General features: G+C 58.3%; 3 protein-coding genes across 5 annotated transcripts in view; 1 reads left to right on the forward strand and 2 right to left on the reverse strand.

Annotated features, from left to right (window-relative positions):
• Positions 1-2,057: 2,057 nt before the first annotated feature.
• Positions 2,058-11,354, reverse strand: MMP14 (matrix metallopeptidase 14). The gene is made up of 10 exons (XM_062205458.1): positions 10,954-11,354; positions 7,188-7,336; positions 6,797-6,919; positions 6,158-6,465; positions 5,495-5,656; positions 5,170-5,330; positions 4,869-5,007; positions 4,591-4,741; positions 4,054-4,169; positions 2,058-3,795 (listed from the first exon to the last, which is right to left on the reverse strand). The coding sequence occupies exons 1-10, from the start codon at positions 11,059-11,061 to the stop codon at positions 3,464-3,466; spliced, it is 1,749 nt and encodes a 582-aa protein (XP_062061442.1). The 5' UTR covers positions 11,062-11,354; the 3' UTR covers positions 2,058-3,463.
• Positions 11,355-13,461: 2,107 nt separating this feature from the next.
• Positions 13,462-17,550, reverse strand: MRPL52 (mitochondrial ribosomal protein L52). Of its 3 annotated transcripts, XM_062205468.1 has the most exons (6): positions 17,250-17,550; positions 17,085-17,142; positions 16,939-17,006; positions 14,240-14,310; position 14,018; positions 13,524-13,630 (listed from the first exon to the last, which is right to left on the reverse strand). In XM_062205468.1, the coding sequence occupies exons 1-6, from the start codon at positions 17,458-17,460 to the stop codon at positions 13,524-13,526; spliced, it is 516 nt and encodes a 171-aa protein (XP_062061452.1). In that variant the 5' UTR covers positions 17,461-17,550. The 3 variants fall into 3 exon arrangements, with proteins under 3 accessions (XP_062061450.1, XP_062061451.1, XP_062061452.1); XM_062205466.1 differs by lacking the exon at position 14,018 and having other exon boundaries at positions 13,462-13,630; positions 14,246-14,310; positions 17,250-17,345; XM_062205467.1 differs by lacking the exons at position 14,018; positions 16,939-17,006; positions 17,085-17,142; positions 17,250-17,550 and adding an exon at positions 16,770-16,852 and having other exon boundaries at positions 13,462-13,630; positions 14,246-14,310.
• Positions 16,915-17,559, forward strand: part of SLC7A7 (solute carrier family 7 member 7) — a 53,285-nt gene continuing 52,640 nt past the window's right edge. The window contains exon 1 of the mRNA XM_062205460.1: positions 16,915-17,028. The gene's annotated coding sequence lies outside the window, so the exon portion shown is untranslated. The remainder of the gene's footprint in view (positions 17,029-17,559) is intronic.

Raw genomic sequence — 17,559 nt, forward strand, 5'->3', positions numbered from 1 at the left:
CGGTGGTCAAGGGGCTGCCCCTCCGCGGCCCGGTGCCTCCTTAACACCCGCTTCCCTGGGTTTGGCCCAAACCTCCGTGCAGATCCCCCTTGGCTCCCTCCTGGCTGCTCCGACTCACATGCGCTGCTTTCGAATAAAGGAACTTGGAACCACAGAAACTGGGTCAGACCCAATGGACAAATCAGGGCAGGGCCGGTGGAAGCCGAGCCCGCAGGTCCTTGGGAGCCCCCGGGCCCCTGCTCTCCCTTCCCCCCGGCCCGACCCAGTGGTTCCCTGAAGTGGGGCCTTGTGATCGCTGAGGCCCCTCCCAGGGTCTCTGGGCAGCCTCAGCAGGGTGGGCCGGGCAGGTCCCAGCACGTGAGGAGCACGGGACTGGACGCAGCCTCCACCCTGCAGTGCCGCAGAAGGCTGGAAGGCCATCTTCCACCTCTCCCCACTTTGTCCCCAGGGCCTCCATTCCCGTCTCTCCCCGCTTGGCTTCAGAGAGCATCTTGTGATTCCAGAGCCAGGGCCAAACAATTTCCTCGTGATGGGGAAACCGCACTCCAGCCGCGGGAGCCCTGGGCTCCCCTCCCCTGCCGTTGGCAGCCCCCGCTCCCCGGGCTCCTCCACTGGCTCCAGCTGTGTTTTGCAGAACTCCCACTGGATAACATCTGTAATTGCCTCCAGATGCGCACCACAAAAACACAAAGGGCCATGAGCTCATCTTCGACTTGCTTGCCACACACACACACACACACACACAGGCCCCGCCACCCCCAGATGCCCCCAACCTCCTCGTGCTGCCTTCCCCAGGTGCCCGGCCCCTCCCGTGAGGGTGCTGGGGAACTGGCATCTGCCTCCACGGAGACACCCGGACCCTGCCAAACAGCTGTTGGCAGGGGCGGTGCAGGAGGCCAGGCACAGGGTCAGGGTTCCTGGCTGGCAGGAAGGAGGGGTACCCCTTCTGCCAAAGCAATCACACCATCCAGCCCGGAATAGCAGCTGGAGAGACCCACCATAGGTGGGGCCAGGGCGCTGCCGCGGGGGCCTGGGCTGGAGCCCGGGGGTGGGCAGGGCTGCAGCAGGAAGGGAGGGGGGAGGAGAGGGGGGCTGCTCCCCTCCAGCTGAGCTGACTCAGCAAGTGAGCAGAATCCTTCCAGGCTGGCTGTAGAGGAAGGGTGGGCCGACAGCCTGGGAACCCTGTCTGGGGCAGCAGTTTCTAAGGAAAGAGGAAACAAAACCTCGTTCTTCTGCCCCTCCAACCTGGGACACTGAGCAGTGAGATCTCTGTTTTGTCAGGCAGGCCACTCCTCTTTCTGTCCCCTCCGTCCATCCGTCCTGGAGCCTGAGCCTGCCACGATCTTGGGGATCCCCCAGCCGCAGGCTGAGCGCACGAGGAGACGAGGAGACGGAGGGTCTGCGGCTGGATCACACGGCAGGCTAATGCAATTCAGGAAGATTTTCCAAGAGGCCTCAGCTTCACCACTTCCTCTTGTCTCTGGCACCCTGGGGTCCCAACGGTGGTCTTTGGAGCCAGGTTGGGGCAGGGCTGCTGGGGGATCTGCCAAGTGTGGCCCTGACCTCCCGAAGGGGTCTGCCCTGCTCCCCAGCTGTGGCCCCCTGAGTCCTGCCCCTCCACCAAGAAGGAACGTCTTTATGAAAATACCTGCCCCCCACCCCATGGAAAACACAGCTCATGGTGCACACGCGCCTTCCCAGTCTCCTCGCAAACCACAGCCCGTTCACCCCTCAACAGAAAGGCGGCCACGCAAAGAATGTGAAACACAGTTTATTCTTTGTGGAAAGGTTGAACAAGGTCAAAAAATGTCCATAGAGGGCACCGACCCAGCCCCGCCCTGCAGGTTCCTGGGGTCAGATGCCTCTGCTCCCCCCGCCCCCACCCCTCCCCAAGCCCCTTGTTAACAAAAAGGAACGATTTGAATGGAATTCATATATAATAATTATAATAAAAATATACATTAAACAAAACAAAAAAAAAACAAACAAGACAGAAATTTAGCCGAACTGCCAGCACCGTTCACTTCAATTCCCCCACCCGTGCCCCACCCCCCTGCCACCCCTCTCCTCTCCTCCCTCTACAAAGTCTCCCTCTCCCAAGTCCCCAGTACCATGACCACCTTCGGTGGCTGAAGGGAACTTCAAATGGGTGGGCCGGGTTGGGGGAGAGGGAGGGCAGGACACCGGAAGCTAGACAGAGGAGTGTGGCCATCCGGGAAGTGAGAGGCTGACCCGGCCAGGAGAGGGCCGGGCCCCTGCCACTCCTGGAGGCAGGCAGGCGGTGGCTAAGGCTGGGCACTGCTGGGCTCCCCCGGACCCTCCTCTGGCCCAGCAACTCCGAGGCCTCTCTCTCTCTGGGGTCTCCAGGTCCCCAGCCCTCTATGTGTGTCCTCTGCCCCTCTCTCCGGGATCCCCACGCTCTCCTCCACGCTGCCTGTCAGGGAGGAGGGGCCCAGGAGGAGCCAGTGCGCCTTCCTCAGGGCCCTTCCTGAGACCTTCCCTGGGAACTAGCGCCCACCCTGTGCTGCCCCTGCTGGTCCGACCTGCCCAGTCACAGCCATCCGCTGCTGCCATGCTGCCACCTGTGTCCCCTGACTGCTCTGCCTGTTGGTCCCAGCCCCAGCTGCCTGCATTAGAGTGAGGTTCTTTCTCTGTGGCTTCAGGCTCACCCCGGGGCCTCCTCTGAACTCTCCGCTCCCGGGGAAGCACAACCCTTGGCCTTGACACCCCACCTGAGGCTGACATTGGGGGGGTTGGCCAAGGGTTTCTTCAGCCCCAGTTTAGTCCTTTAATGGCTCAGGCTCCTTCCTTGGAAGGTCTCTGGGGTAGCGGGGGGCAGGCATGGGGGGCAGAGGCACACGTTTGTGAGAGGAACTTGACACTGACTAAGCCACACAGATCCTCTCTGGGTCTTCTTCCCGGGATTTTAGCGTGGCTGGGCACTCCCCACCACCTCACACCCTCACGGTCTCCATCCCCAAAAAGAGTGGATTCCCTTTCCTGCCAGAAGGGGTCCCGGGAAGTGCTCACTGCTTACACCTGGGGCTCCTGGGGGCAGGCGTGCCCATAGCCTCCTGAGGTCAGAGTTCAGAGGTTTAAGGTATATGTCAGGGGTAGCAAAGGAGCAGATGACCCCATGTGACCTTTACCAGTGAGGTCTGAGGGTCTCGCCTTCAAGTGCAGAGCCCCCAAGACATTTGCATGGGGCTGGACACACACCAAGCTGAGGGCCAGAGGCTGGAAGGGGCCGCCTGCCCTCCTGCTCAGTCCTCAGGGGACCCCGCTAGGGAAGAAGCAATGGCAGGGGTGAGTGTGGGAGTGGCCAGTCGGGGGACAGAGAAGAGCAGGGAGGCTGGAAGGAGGGGGCTGGGGATGGGCGGGAGAGCCCACCCACCACCACCTGCTGCCACTGGCCTTCAGAGCAAAGTCCTCGCGGTGGGAGTGGGTGGGCCAGCGGTGGGGGTCAGACCTTGTCCAGCAGGGAACGCTGGCAGTAGAGCAGTCGCTTTGGAGTCCCATGGCGCCTGAAGAAGAAGACCGCCAGGCCCACGGCCAGCACCAGGAGTAGCAGCAGCACGGGCAGCACCACGGCGGCCGCGCTCACGGCCCCGCTGCCCTCCTCGTCCACCTCGATGATGATCACCTCCGTCTCCTCCTCAGTCCCCTCATCCGGCCGGCCCCCCGCCGGGCAGCCCATCCAGTCCCGCAGCGCGGACTTGGGGTAGCCGGGCTCCACCTTCAGCTTCTGGTTGTTGAATTTCCAGTATTTGTTCCCCTTGTAGAAGTAAGTGAAGACTGGAGGGCAAGAGATGAGGTGGGGAGAGGGGCAGGGGACACCGTGAGTGGGACTGCCAGCTCAGCGTGCCCCAGCCCCCTCCGCTGTCAAACGTGGAGCACCAGGTGGGAAGAGTGGCGGCGACTGGCCCAGTGCCTGGCGCATACATGGCACACGCATGCCTGCCTTCATGCTCACGGTCACTGCCTCCCACACCACGCCGCCCTCTCGGTCTCCTCTCTGCTCCTCCTCGCCTCCCCATCGCAGGCCCCTCTCACCTTCATCACTGCCCATGAATGATCCTTTGGGAGACTCGGGGATGCCTTCCCACACTTTGATGTTCTTGGGGTACTCGCTGTCCACTGCCCTGAGCTCCTCGTTGAATCGGTAGTACCTGGGGAAGAGGAGGGGGTGGTGGGGCACTGAGCGCGTCCCCAGAGGCCAGCAGGCCCCGGGATGGGGGCGCCAGGGAGCAGAGGGCGGCTGTGGACAGGGTGGGAGACTGGGGGTTTGAGTAATGAAGGCCTGCAGCTGAAAGCAGCGGAAGGTGGGGGTGGAAGGGAGGGCCCAGGCTGCAAGGAGCCACCAGCAGCCCTTAATGACAGTGCCTGGCTGCTGGGGCGGAGGCACGGTGCTGGGGGCAGGAGGCGTCAAATGACCAGGTCTGCAGTGGTGACCCGGTCACATCCCACTTAGTGGAGGCTCAGGCAGCTCTGTCCCCAAGGAGACGACGCAGTGGTGGGCTGGGAGGAAGGAGAGTGGTTCCGGGTTGCAGGGAGAGGGGGACGGCCTGGGTTTCAGGCTCCGGGTCTTACTTGTTTCCCCGGAAGAAGTAGGTCTTTCCATTGGGCATCCAGAAGAGAGCGGCATCGATCTTGTCGGTGGGAAGCCCTCGGCCCAGCTCCTTGATGTGCCTGGGGTAGCCAGGCTCCAGGGAAGCCTCGTCAAACACCCAGTGCTTATCTCCTGGGAGGAGAGGGGAGGGCGGAGCTGGGTTCCACGTGGGCTCCAGGGGCTTGGCTGGGGGTGGGGGTGTCAAGCAGATCAGCTCCTCCTCCCAAAGACCAAGGGGGGAGTGCGAGGGCCCCGCTACCTTTGAAGAAGACGAATTTGCCATCCTTCCTCTCGTAGGCAGTGTTGATGGACGCAGGCAGGCCCCGCCAGAACTGGCCGATGGGCATTGGGTAGCCGTCCATCACTTGGTTGTTCCTCACCCTCCAGAACCAGCGCTCCTGGAAGCCAGGCGGGTGGGAGGGGCACATGAGCGCTTGTGGCTTGGTCCTTGAGCTCAGTCCCCAAAGCACCGCAGCCCTGTTCCTCCATCTGAGGTTTTAGTTCACCTGCTGCTATCTCCACCCAGCCTCCGTGCCAGAGAGCCTCTTCCTGCCTCTCACCTTGAAGACAAACATCTCCCCTCGGAGCACGGCCACGGTGTCAAAGTTCCCGTCACAGATGTTGGGCCCGTAGGTGGGGTTCCTGGGCTTATCGGGGTCAAAAGTCCGGGAGGTTGTCCTGGGTCCAGGAGGCATCTTTGTGGGGGACCCCGGATGGCTCCCTGCAGCGGGGAAACACAAGGGGGCACTTAATACTCGGAGCAGAGGGGAGGGGAAGGACAGGCAGATGGGCAGACGCCTCCCTCGGAGAGGCGTGGAAGGCCTTGGGCTGGGGTGCGAGGTGCAGAGACGGCAGGGAGCAGGGCGCTCAGGAGGGGTCACTTGCCATAAAGCTGCTGGATGCCCCGGAGGTCATCATCAGGCAGCACGAAGTTCTCTGTGTCCATCCATTGGTAAAACGGTGCCATGATGGCTGAGGGGTCGTTGGAGTGCTCCAGGCCCAGGGCATGGCCCAGCTCATGCACAGCCACCAGGAAGATGTCATTCCCTGCAGGCACAGGGACAGTCACGATGGCAGCCTGGTGCCTTCCCGCAGGCTCCCTCTCCCACGGGACCCCCGCCAGAGGCTTCAGCCCCACACCCCAGCCCACGCATCCTGAGGTCCAGCTTCCTATTTGGTACACAAAGCACAAAGCCAGGCAACAACCTCTTCTGGGTGGAGGTGAGGAAGTGCTTGGGGGCGGGGGCAGGATCCCCATCCCAGGACATTGGCTCTCTCTGGGGCTAGACAGGACATTTGCCTGGAGAAGGGGTGACGATGGGCTTTGAAATCTGACTAGAACAGCAGTCGGTGGGTGAGAGAAGGGATCCCCTCGCTGTCAAGAGCCTGGCTCGGGTTTTCCGCTTTTGTTAGCAGGCTGAGACCAGGACATCCCTGCGGCCCCTTCCAGCCCTGACACTGCGGGAGGAAGGAAGGAGAACCCTCCTCCAAACCACTGCCAGCTCTCCCCAGAGCAGGCCCCGGGGGGCTGTCTTGCCCCAAGCTCACCATCCAGGTCCTCATTCCGGACAGTCCAGGGCTCTGCGGAGTCAAAGTGGGTGTCCCCTCCGATGTTGGGGCCCGGGAAGTAGGCGTGGGCCAGGAAGCCACCCTCGCCATCGAAGGGCGTGCTGTCGCCATGGAAGCCCTCGGCAAAGAAGATCATGATGTCGGCCTGCTTCTCACGGCCATCGCGGATGTAGGCATAGTGCACCTCGCGGAAGCGCAGCGGTGTGGCGCTCTCCCACACGCGGAATGCCTTGCGAATGGCCTCGAATGTGGCATATTCGCCCACCTTGGGGGTGTAATTCTGGATGCTGAGGTCCAGCCACGCGGGGAGAGGATGGGGGTATATTAGGATACCGAGGGGCCAAATTCTCCTGTACTCTCCCAGGCCTGACCGACTGCCCAGCCACCTCTGCCTGATTTGGTTCTACCTTGGCCCCAAGAGCTGAGGCCTCTCTGGCAGGGGGTGGCATGCCCGGCCCTCCCCACCCCTTCCCCAACAGCTGCACCTTTCTCTAGGGTTACAGCCATCTTCCTCCCCACTCCCAAAGATGCTTCCCACATCTCCGAGTCTCCCACATCCGCACAACTATTCTGGAAGGGCACCGGATGTGAGCAAGGTCGCTTGCCTGTTGCACTCACCAGAAAGTGATCTCATTATGCTGCCATTTGAGGCCCTGGAGGGCGTAGCGCTTCCTTCGGACATTGGCCTTGATCTCAGCCCCAAACTTGTCTGGAACACCGCAGCGGGGGCGCCTCATGGCCCTAGGGTGGGTTGGGATGGGAGGATCAGACTCAGGGGAGTGAATGAGAGAGAAAGTTCTGCAGGGGCTGAAGAGCAGCTCTGGGCCTGGGTCTGTGTCGGGTGGGGCTCATGGTGTGTGGCACTTGGGGAAAAGGGCAAGCTCGCAGTCAGGGTGAGCACGTGGGACTCGGAGGTGGGAGGCCGGCTGGCATGCAGGCAGCAACGTTTCTGCTGCTCAGGGCTGTCAGTGGGTGCTGGGCAGAATCCCTGCCGGGGTCTAGCACTTACTTCATCGTGTCTGTATCAGCCTTGCCTGTCACTCGCAAACCGTAGAACCTCTGCATGGCAGCAATGGCAGCTGACAGTGACTGAGGTGAGCGCTGTGTGTGGGTGCGTAGGTCCCCTGGAGGCAGGTAGCCATACTGCTGCAGCCAGGCCTGTGAGGAAAGGGGCACGGCTTAGAGCATTCCCACCTGGCCCAGGGGATGCCTCTGCCTCCCCACTGGTACCTGGCCCACAGTCCTGGCTTGGTGAGGAACAGGCTCTAGGCTCCGAGCCTGGCCTTGGCAACAGACCTGGAAACTTCCAGGCTGACCGGAGCGCTGGCCCAGGTCCCAGGATGGTTTATCCTGTTGGGGGTGTGAGTGCGAAACGGGGTTGGGAGCCTCGGCTCCAGACTTTGGCTCCAGCCCTGGTGCTTATCAGAGCTCCGGGATGTGGACTCGGAGCTGCAATTCCTCATAGCGCTTCTCTCCTGGGTGTCAGTGTCCATACACACACCTCGAGGAGGAGTGGTGCCTATGACGGGTGCAGTGGTGGTACTGGGCTGAAGGGGCTCTAGTTCTGGCCCAACACCAGGCTCTCCTGACACAGGGCTGCCAGGCCTCCAGCACCGTCACCAGAGACCTTTTTAGGAAGGAGCTAGAGCTGAGGCTGGCTGCTGTCAGAAGCAGGGCCCTGGGAGGTGGTGAGGTATGACCCAGCCACAGAGCGGGATCCTGTCCTGTTCCCATCCAAGCACCTTATGACCCAGGGCTTGGCACCTGAAGGCCCACTGACAGTTCTCAGTGGAGTGAGTGGGAGATGGGGTGGTGGTGGAGACCTGGCGACTGTCTTGTATTTCAGATATGCAGTGAATTGTTCGTAATATAAAGGCTGGCATATTGCCCTACATTAAAGCAAGGGTTTTGGTGTTTGACTGGAAGGCACACACACTGCAAAGCCCTGTTGAGTTTTGACAAAGTCAGCCTTTATTGTAAGAACAATGGAGTATCTTCCTAAAGCCTGAAAAACAAAACAAGTCAAGATATATATGGAGTATGAAGATGCTTGGGTTCTTTTATGGGAAGACACCACCCAGACAGCTCTGCTCCCTGGCTCCAGCTCTGCCTTCTTAAGGAGTCCTGAGGGGTGGGCTGGGGGGGGGGGGTGCTTGCAGGGAGAGTGGGAATGGCTGCTGTTGGCTGCTGCAGGCCCCATCCAGGGTCATCAGCAGGCATGGGGGCTGGGGTGATTCAAGAGCAGCTGACTGCAGACCTACGTGCACAAGGGTAAGAATTGCAACATGGTTTTGGGAAGTGATCCCCCAAGGCTGACAAGAGTTAAGGCACGAGATATAAACAACCCAGCCAATGGGCCTGGCCAGCACGGCCCAGCGCCCAGCACTGCAGAGCACCCCTCCTCAGGGATGGGGGAGGGTGTATGAAGATTAACCTCTGCTATGCCAGAGGGCAGCCGAGCAGGGTGTGCCAGTCCCCTGTGACTCCCTGGAAGCTGGGCCTGCCCTGACCTGTGCTGGCTGATGCCACAGCCTGTACCCTCCGGAGGCCTGCTGTGGCCCGTGCCCAAGTATGCAGCAAACTCCCTTTACCCCTTCCTCACCTGTAGGATAGTCAACGCCTCAGGCCTCTGGAGGAGCACTAGCTTGTAGGACTTGGGGGAAGGATGAACCAGGCTCCCTCAACCCTCAGACAGCAAAGGTGAGGGAGAGATCCAGGGGCCAGATGGCAGGAGGGAGTGAGAATCCATGTCCAGGAGCTCCCAGAGACATTCCTCCCCTGTGAGTCTTCCAAGAGAGGAAGCAGGTGCAAACACACCCACCATCTCCACCCCCTAGCCCAAAGAGAAAAATGAAGGCTCAGTTAAGAACAGGACTTCCCTGGAGTCAAGAGAGCCACGAGGCCTGGAAAGGAAGTGCCCTGTCTCTCTCCTCCTCCATCTCCCGGGGGCAGGCTTTGAGCAAAGCAGGAACCACAGCGACTCTGAGGTCGGAACCGCAGAAGAGAGGACTCTTGTGTCTGCGGCTGGGTGTGTGTGTTGGGGGGGGGGGGTGAGTGCCAGCCAGGCCGAGGAGGGGCTGCCCTGGAGCTGGTGCAGGGCCATGCAGCCTGAGGCCTGGGCCACCCCGGCTTTCCATCCTATTGGGCCTGGAGAATGGGAAACTGCATTGGGTCAAAGAGCTCAGCGGGCTGCTTTGTCTTGATGAATGAGAGGTGCAAGGCATTCCCCTAGGCCTATGCCAGAGCCAGGCCTCTGCTTGAGTCCTGCAGAGGTGGGGGCCGGCCAGCCAGCCAGCCAGCCAGCTCTGCAGCACGGCCTGGATCCTAGCCTCTGGGCCTGCTCCTCCCTCTCTCTGCCTGCCACCCTTCCAGGGCCCAGAAGCAAAGAAAAAAAAAAAAAGGGGGTGGGTGGGTGGGTTCTGGCAATGGGCGAGCTCATGACCCAATTAACACAGAGCCAGGGCTGCCGCCCCTCCCTAGGGGGCCTTATGGGCCAGGCCAGGGAAAAAAGGCAGGGCAGTGAAGTTGGCAGTGGGCAGCCCACAGATGCCCAGGCTCCTTTTGTTAGCAGCTCTCCCTTGTCAGACTCAGAGGAGTGCTCCAGGCCAGGGAAGCAGTGACTCCTTCGGGAGCAGCAGGCTGAGTGGTGGGCCGCAGGGCAGATTTTGTCTCCCGGGCCACACTTACCCCAGGGCCACAGACGGACCACGTTCTTCTTTTTTCCAAGGGGGATGGGCCCAGGGCAGAGGAAGCCAAATCCAGAACCCATCCCCCCTTCCTGGGTCCTTCCTGGCTCCTCCCGACCGCACCCAGGCCCTTGCCCGGCTGAGTGGGTTGGGATGGCCCAAAATAAGAAGCTGATCAAATCCGTCTCCCACCTTCACCCCAAAATAAAAGACAGAGGAAAAAACCTCCTGAGACAACTCCCACGCGGCTTCCTCCTGGGCCCCGTGGGCCACGGTCAGGGAAAGGGTGGGGGCAGCGGCACCGCAGGCCATTGAGACCAGTGAGGGCACTCTGGGCTGGCCCCCTCCCCACTCCCGTGAGAGGCTCCCAGCCCCCTGCCACTAATGCAGAAAAACCATTTACAACAAAAAGGGGCCGAGGGCGCCGACGACGCGGGTGGGCACAGGGCGGCCGTGGCCGGCTGAGCCCCCCAACCCTGATTACAAGGGGAGCTTTGTGTGCGCAGAGGCGGCCCGCGCCGGGACCCTCGACGCCAGCGCTCCGGACGGGACACGGTCGTCTCGGTGAGGCGGGGGCTGGGCGCCCTGGCCGCCCACCTGGACTCGGACCCCACCTGGCCGCGGAGGGGTCGGCTGGGGCCCCGGCTCGCGGCTCGCGTGAGAGAGCGCCAGAGAGCTGGGAAGAGGCAGGAACCACAAACTCGCACGGGACCAGGAGCCGGGCCGCGCGGTCCTGGAGCGGAGTCCAGATGCTTAGCAGGCTCGCCCACTGGTTCTGGAACTGAGCGCAGGGCCCAGGGGTCCTGGGGCGGGGAGGGCGGCTGCCCGCTGCACGGTTCTTGCAAGGAAAGGAAGGAACGCGAAAGAAACTCGGCGGCCGCGGCGGCGGGTGGGGGGTGGGGTGGGGTGGCTGGAGGCAGGCAAAAGTTGCGCCGACTTGGAAGTTTGGAGATGAGGAGGGAAAGAAAAGGAGGAGAATCCTGCAGGCCTGAGCAGCGGAGATCCGGAGATCCCCTCGTGTCGGAATGGGGTTGTCCCCCGGGGGACCCCCGGGCTCGCCTCCCCGGCGGGCCGGAGGAGCTCACTTACTTCGGGGCTGAAGCTGTTGCTTTGGGCCGAGCCGAGGGAGGCGAGCGCGGTGCCGAGCGTGAGCAGGGGGAGCAGGAGCCTGCGGGAGGGTCGTGGGGCGGGAGACATGGTCCGCGACCGTCGGGGCAGCCGGGCTGGGCGGGCTCCGCGGCGGGGCCCTCGCCTTGGGGTCGCGCCGCCACTCCCTCGGGGGCGCCTTTGTCTTCCGGAGGCACCGACTTTGGATTCCTAGAGCGCTGCGGGCCAGCAGGCGAGAGGACTGTTCTTGAAGTGCCTCTTTGCGCTTCTCTTTCCCGTTTTTTGGTCTTTCTTCTGCTTAGTCGGCGAACTGGGTCGGGAGCCCTCTCGTCTCTCTTCTCTGGTCCCTCCCTTCTCCCGCAGCCGCTCCTCCGCCCCCGCCCCAATGCCCTCCTTTCCTGGTGGGGACGTGGTTGTTTCAGCCTGAATCCAATTACAGTCAAGAGCTGGAGGAAAAAAAAAAAAAATCCAAAGTTGCCTTTCTGTGGTGCAGGCTGCCATCTGCAGGGGTTGAGGCCACAGGGGACAGCAGGGGGCTGTAGGGGGACCCAGGGGAGGGATGTGGGAGACTTTCTTGCCCTAAGCATAATTTGGGTGGCTTGATTGCTCTGGTGTCTCAGCATGTGTTTCCACACCGAGTGGGAAGCACTGGAAGCCCGTGGCTAGGGCCGACAAGGAGTTCAAGGGCTGGGATGGTGGCCAGGGTGGGCCTGCCTTGCCGGTGAGACCTCGGCTGGGAGAAAGGGCCAGTTTACTAGCAGTTATGGGAATCAACGGCTGGAACCTGTGAACAACCATCTCTGTCCCTCCCCTCTCCTGCCAAAAGCCCCAGACCGCGACAAAGCCCAAACACCCAACACACCCGGCAACCACACCGGTTCTGGGGTCATCTTTGCAGAAGGACCAATGGGCTCGCTTTATCATTGTCCCTTGCAATTGGGCTGCTCCATAATTAGAACTGGCTGGGGCAGAAAGGGGTGCCAGGCCATGACATCTGGGAAAAAGCAAATCGATTTTGGTGAAACTACTAGGAAGCCGGGAGGCCTAGGAGTCAGGACCTTGGTGTTTTGTTCTGCCTCCGCACTGGAAAAGGAGACTATTCCACCTAGACTGAGATCTCCTGGGCTCCGGGAATAAAAGGTGGAGGTATGCAGGGAAGGGGGAGGGCAGGCCAGAGCTGCCTCTGAGAACGGGAGGCAGATAAGAGGGTGAGAACCAGATCTGGACATGCCGCACAACAGAAGCAGGAAAAGTGTGGGAGACAGAAAACTCGACCATCAGCGAAATCTAAGACCCAAGAATTGAGTTTGGTCAGCCAGAGGAAGGAGGTAGTGGGAGAGGAAGGGAGGGAAAGCAAGCAAAGGCCTGACAGAGGGTGGGCAGAAACTGTGTCAGGTAGGAAAGCTCCAGCACCTTTCACGTTTGTGGCAGAGTGGAGGGGAAGTGCTCTGTGTTGGGAACAAGGCTTTTTTGCCCCCTGAATTCATGGGAGGAGCCCTGATGAGTAAAACGAAAGGCATCCCAGGTGCTGGGCGGCTTCCGGGTTTGTGAGAGGGAGGTGTATAGAGGGTTGAGACCCTTGGGTAGGGCTCATCTACACACCCGGGCAGGGAGATGCTAGGTTCTCTTCAACCAACCTCTGGAATTGAACCAGAACCATGGCCACTCAGAACTTAGCAGAACATACATCTAATTCTTGTTCTTCTCATCAGTCTTTGGGTATCCTCCTGGACCAAGTATCTGAACTTCAGGAAAATCAACACAAGTTGCTGGCCAAGAAAGCAAGCTCATGGGTTGGTGCTGTGGCATAGTGGTTAAAGGCTGCAGTGCCAACATCTCCTAGGGATACTGCTTTGAGTTGCAGATACTCTACTTCCAACCCAGCTTCCTGCTAATATGCTTGGGAAAGTAGAGGAAGATGGCTCAAGTGCTTGGGCTTCTGCACTCACGTGGGAGACTGGGAAGAAGCTCTTGGTTCCTGATCAACCCAGCTCCAGCCACTGTGGCCATTTGGGGAATGAACCAGCGGATGGAAGCTCTCTGTCTTTCCCTTTCTCTCTGTAACTCTGCCTTTGAAATAAACAAATCTCAAAAAAAGCAAGCTCAGTTTGAAAGCCTTTTTCATCAAGAATATTTATTAAATCCCAACTGCATGCACGTGGCAGAGCTGTGAATGGGTGGGCTGTGAGAGGCCTGAGTGCCTGGTGGAAGCCACTCTTCAGTTTTTATGTCCACAGAGCAGCTCCTGCTTAGTTGGGCTAGCCCTATGGCTGGCAAAGGAGTGCGTAAAAATCCCAGGGCAAGATCCCGCTGAACTGGAATGGAGCCAGGGGTCAGGGTGCTGAGCCAGGCCTCCGGGACAGTGATGGTACAGCCTATTCTTCCTGGAGTCTGAGCTCTTTGGCTCTGACGTTAGATGAGGGGCAGCGAGGCTGTCTTCTGGCTGAGATGAGGCATCTAGGGGATACAAAAGCAAGCCAGACGCTGGGGAAGAGGGCAGGGTTTGCTTTTATTGACGTGGAAGCAGGCTGTTCAGTGAAGCCCCTTTGGGTTTAAGAGTGTTTTTCTGCTTCCTTTCTTCTTCCTGCAACTTCTGTTGCCGGAGCTGCCATGCCTCTAATCCAGCATCCATTTCCTGTGACAGCAGCACAACGCGTCTCTGAAAGAGGAAAACAGTGTGGGCAACATCTGGGACGTGTGCGCCGAGGCTCTATCCTCACTCACAAATCCCAGGCCCTAGCTGGAAAACGACTGCTCACTGGGGAATGGGTGGGACTGAGCCTTGGGCTGGGAAGCAAAAGGGAGGCAGAATGTCTACTGCTGGTCCTGCCTTAGGAGGGCACCACTGTCCTCCCTTCTCACAGTGTCATTAAACCCGTGGCTGTTAATACCTCAGTATCTTAGGTGCACCACAGTTCAAGACGAATTATGAACTATGTTTTCCCCCTCTGGGAGCAGCTGTTCAGCCTAGTAGTTAAGAAGCCTGCACCCCACATCACAGGACCTGGGTTTCAGCGCCTTACTCCAGCTTCCTGCCCAGGCAAACCCTAAGCGGTAGCAGTGATGGCTCAAGTTAACTGGGTTCCTACCACTAATATGGGAGACCTGGACTCCAGTCCTGGCCCCTGGCATTGATGTGGCCTAGTCCCACCTGCTGTGGGCATTTGGGGGTGAATCAGAGGTGGGAGTTATCAATATCCCGAATAAAAAAACTCTCCTCCCCACGCCCTCTGATGACAAACAGGTAGCCCTGGCTGCGGCTCTAGACACTCACTGCAAACTTCTCCCTTTCAGCTTTTCTTCGAAGCTGGCCTTTCATTGGGGGAGCCGGGCGGCCATCTAGACAGAAGTGAGAAAAAAGCAAGCATTTGGGATGGCACCGTGTGCGAAGAAGAATCAGCTTTCAGCTTCTCTCTTCCGTTTCAAACTTGCTGTGGCTTAACTCTCCTAAATCGCGTCCCTCCTCTTCAAGGGTGAGGGATGGCAGACCCACCAAAAATAAGTTTGTAGGCACTTCCTTCTCCGTTTCACTTACTGCTCATTAGCCTGCATTCCAGGTCCTCTGCAATGCCAAGTCCACTGGTTTATTTTCATATTCAGAAACCCCACCCTCAAGCAGTGTGATCATTGTTCTACTCTGAGTCCCCTGCTAAATTCCAGCTCACTCAGCAATGAAATTGCCCTTTTTCATTTCCCTCGCAGCCCAATCCTTACCCTCAGCTCCACTGGAACCCTAACTTTCCCAGATACCCTTTTGTAACCTCTTCAACTCCATCAGTTCTCTCCTCTGAAAGAAGCATATATCATTTAATAGTCAACTGTTTGTCCTGGGACATTTACCATACTATTGTTTTTTAGCGTCATTGAGCTATCTTAGATCCTTCTGGAAAAGAACAGAGTACTGAAATATTATTCAGTTCCTAAAATGTCCACACTTTGTTTTCCCAGCCAGACTAAATTCTTTGGGATCAGGGACTGTATCACCAGCTTTTGCTATTCATAGTATGTAGGCACATAAGCATGTAATACAAATTCCATAAAGTATCTGCTGACTTCCTGGAAAGATGCACTATCTGACCTCAACTACTTTACAACAGAGATGAGGAGAAACAACACTTAAGTAAGAAACTCCAGTAAAGAAACAATAAAAATTCTGCCCAAAGGTTTTTTTTTTTTTAAGGCAGGGCAGAAAAGCAGCAACGTGTTTTGGGAAAAGAAACTAATATTGTGTATGCCAAGTGCTCTACATGAGCTATTTCAGTCTGTCCTTACAGGAATCACGAGATAGGTATATTTTACAAATAACTGAGAATTAGGTGAAAGTAAGTAACTCGTCCAAGGCCACAAAGTTAGCAAGTAGGGAAGCAGCGAGTAAGAATCAGGTATAGGCCGGCGCCGTGGCTCAATAGGCTAATCCTCCGCCTGCAGCGCCGGCACACCAGGTTCTAGTCCTGGTCAGGGCACCGGATTCTGTCCCGGTTGCCCCTCTTCCAGGCCAGCTCTCTGCTCTGGCCCGGGAGTGCAGTGGAGGATGGCCCAAGTCCTTTGGCCCTGCACCCACATGAGGGACCAGGAGGAAGCACCTGGGTCCTGGCTTTGGATCAGCGTGGTGTGCCGGCCGCAGCGCACCAGCTGCAGCAGCCATTGGAGAGTGAACCAACGGTAAAAGGAAGACCTTTCTCTCTGTCTCTCTCTCTCACTGTCCACTCTGCCTGTCAAAAAAAAAAAAAAAAGTCAGGTATAAAGGCAGGTGTTGAAGTTCAGTGGGTGAATGGCTGTTTGGGATGCCTATATTGCTTATCAAGGTGCCTGGCTGGAGACTTAACTACTCTACTCCTGATCCAGCTTTCTACTAATATACCTGAGCGGCAGACAACAGCCTAAGTACCTGGGTACTTGTCACCCATTTGGAGAACCAGACTGAGTTCCAGGTTCCTGGCTTCAGCCTGGCCCAGCTCTGGCTGTTCCCAGCATTTGGGAAGTGAACTAACGGATGGAAGATCTCTTTCTGCCTTTCAAATTAAAAAAAAAAAAAAAAAAAATCAGGTGTATATCATTCTAGACTTCTTCATATTCTACACTACAAGATCTTTGTCATCCTACAGTACATAACAGATGGGGAAAAAAAAAAATCAGTCTTCCTCAGTTACCAAGTATCTGGTAAAGCACCATCATGCTAATAGAGACCCCAGGAGGTAATAATGCCCAGGCTTTTGTGCTGTCACAGAGGCCCAGCCCCTCTCCAGTTCTAGTCCTGGTTTTGCTACACCTAGCTGTATCAGGTACATCAACAAGTTTGTAGAAAAATAGATCAAAAGATATTTATTTGTAGGGGAAAGAAAATTGAAATCTAGGCAGTTTGTCCATGGTACATATTTTACAAGAACATTTTTTTGTGCCAAAATAAAGATCCGCTAAGTCCATTTTTTCATGAATTTTTTTAAAGTCCCCTTGTATGATCACGAGCAATTCACTTCTGTAAGCCTCAATTTTCTTGCCTGCAAACACGGGCAGTGGGGAGTGATTTCATCTTCCCTGAGGTCAATTATAGATCCTCTCTCTCTCAAGTAGAGGAAAAAGACTTTGCTGAAGGGAGCCTGCTATCCTCCATCTTCACCCTTGCCCTCTGAGAGGCTCATTTCCGCAGCCTCAGGCACCAAATTCTCAAACCGTACTCACCGCACCGAAGGGCAGTTCTTCCTAACTTTTTATTTCCTCTTCCTAACTTGATAAAAAGCGTGTCCCCCTTGGAGGAACGGAGCCCTCCGCAACCCCAGGGCGCCCCCAGTCGGAATTACCTTCCGTAGTTTAACGTGCCAAATCAAGCAAGCGGGTGCCTTTCCCCAAACCCCGTTTTCCAGGGACTGAGTTCCGAGCGCTGCGCACCGGACCCGCCCCCGGCGCCCCGCCCCGGGCGTTCCCACCGCGCCGAAACCGCCCGCGAGCAGTGCCCCAGGCCGCGCTCACCGGCGAAAGACCAGTCTGGGAGCTCCGTGAGCGGCCCGTAGTCGGAGGGGTTCGCAGCCCGGCCCTGCCTGCGTGGAGAGAAACAGTTCGGTGAGGACCCAGCCAGGCTTCTTGCTCCCTCGTTCCCCCCCGACCCCAGCACTCACTGGAGTCGCCACTGGCCGCCCGCCCGAGCCAACGCGCTGCAGTGCAGCCTCCGAACACCTGCAGGAGAAACAGGGCAGAGTTGGCTGAGGGGCGCGCGCGGCCCAGGAGACCCAGCTCCGCCCCGCCCACGAGCGCCCCAGTCCACTCATCCGACAGTCACTCACTCTGAAGGAGAGTCCCTAAAGCGGCCATGCTGGGACGCAGGAGTCGGAAGTGGGCGTGGCCTCGTCGCCCGTGCGCAGTTCTGCGGGGGAAGCCGGAAGCCGCCATCTTGAATCTGGTTTCAATCACGGGCTCCGCCATCTTGGGTTGTACGGAAGTGGCGCGAAAGTGCGACCGAAGCCTTGGTCCAGAACAAACTGTCGTCAAAGGCATCTTCAGTGGTGGCAGTCTGCTCTAAGACTGAGCCGTCCTGAACTGTTGCCCCAAGACCCACAGTGGTCTCTAGTTCTTTGAAATCTATAGCAACTTAAG

Source organism: Lepus europaeus, chromosome 11, assembly GCF_033115175.1.
Source record: "Lepus europaeus isolate LE1 chromosome 11, mLepTim1.pri, whole genome shotgun sequence".
In the NCBI taxonomy this organism is placed as follows: domain Eukaryota; kingdom Metazoa; phylum Chordata; class Mammalia; order Lagomorpha; family Leporidae; genus Lepus; species Lepus europaeus.

Bases quoted from the DNA above. Each gene is read 5' to 3' on its own strand.
- MRPL52 (XM_062205468.1), bottom strand. From the start codon at position 17,460: ATGCCTTTGACGACAGTTTGTTCTGGACCAAGGCTTCGGTCGCACTTT. The intron at 17,143-17,249 runs GTGAGTGACTGT...TTTCTCCTGCAG, and splicing joins TTTAGGGACTCTCCTTCAGA to GTGTTCGGAGGCTGCACTGC. The intron at 14,311-16,938 runs GTGAGCGCGGCC...ACTTCTGTCTAG, and splicing joins CCCAGACTGGTCTTTCGCCG to ATGGCCGCCCGGCTCCCCCA.
- MMP14 (XM_062205458.1), bottom strand. From the start codon at position 11,061: ATGTCTCCCGCCCCACGACCCTCCCGCAGGCTCCTGCTCCCCCTGCTC. The intron at 4,742-4,868 runs GTAGCGGGGCCC...CTCTCCTCCCAG, and splicing joins CAAATTCGTCTTCTTCAAAG to GAGATAAGCACTGGGTGTTT. The intron at 4,170-4,590 runs GTAAGACCCGGA...CCTCTTCCCCAG, and splicing joins TACTTCTTCCGGGGAAACAA to GTACTACCGATTCAACGAGG.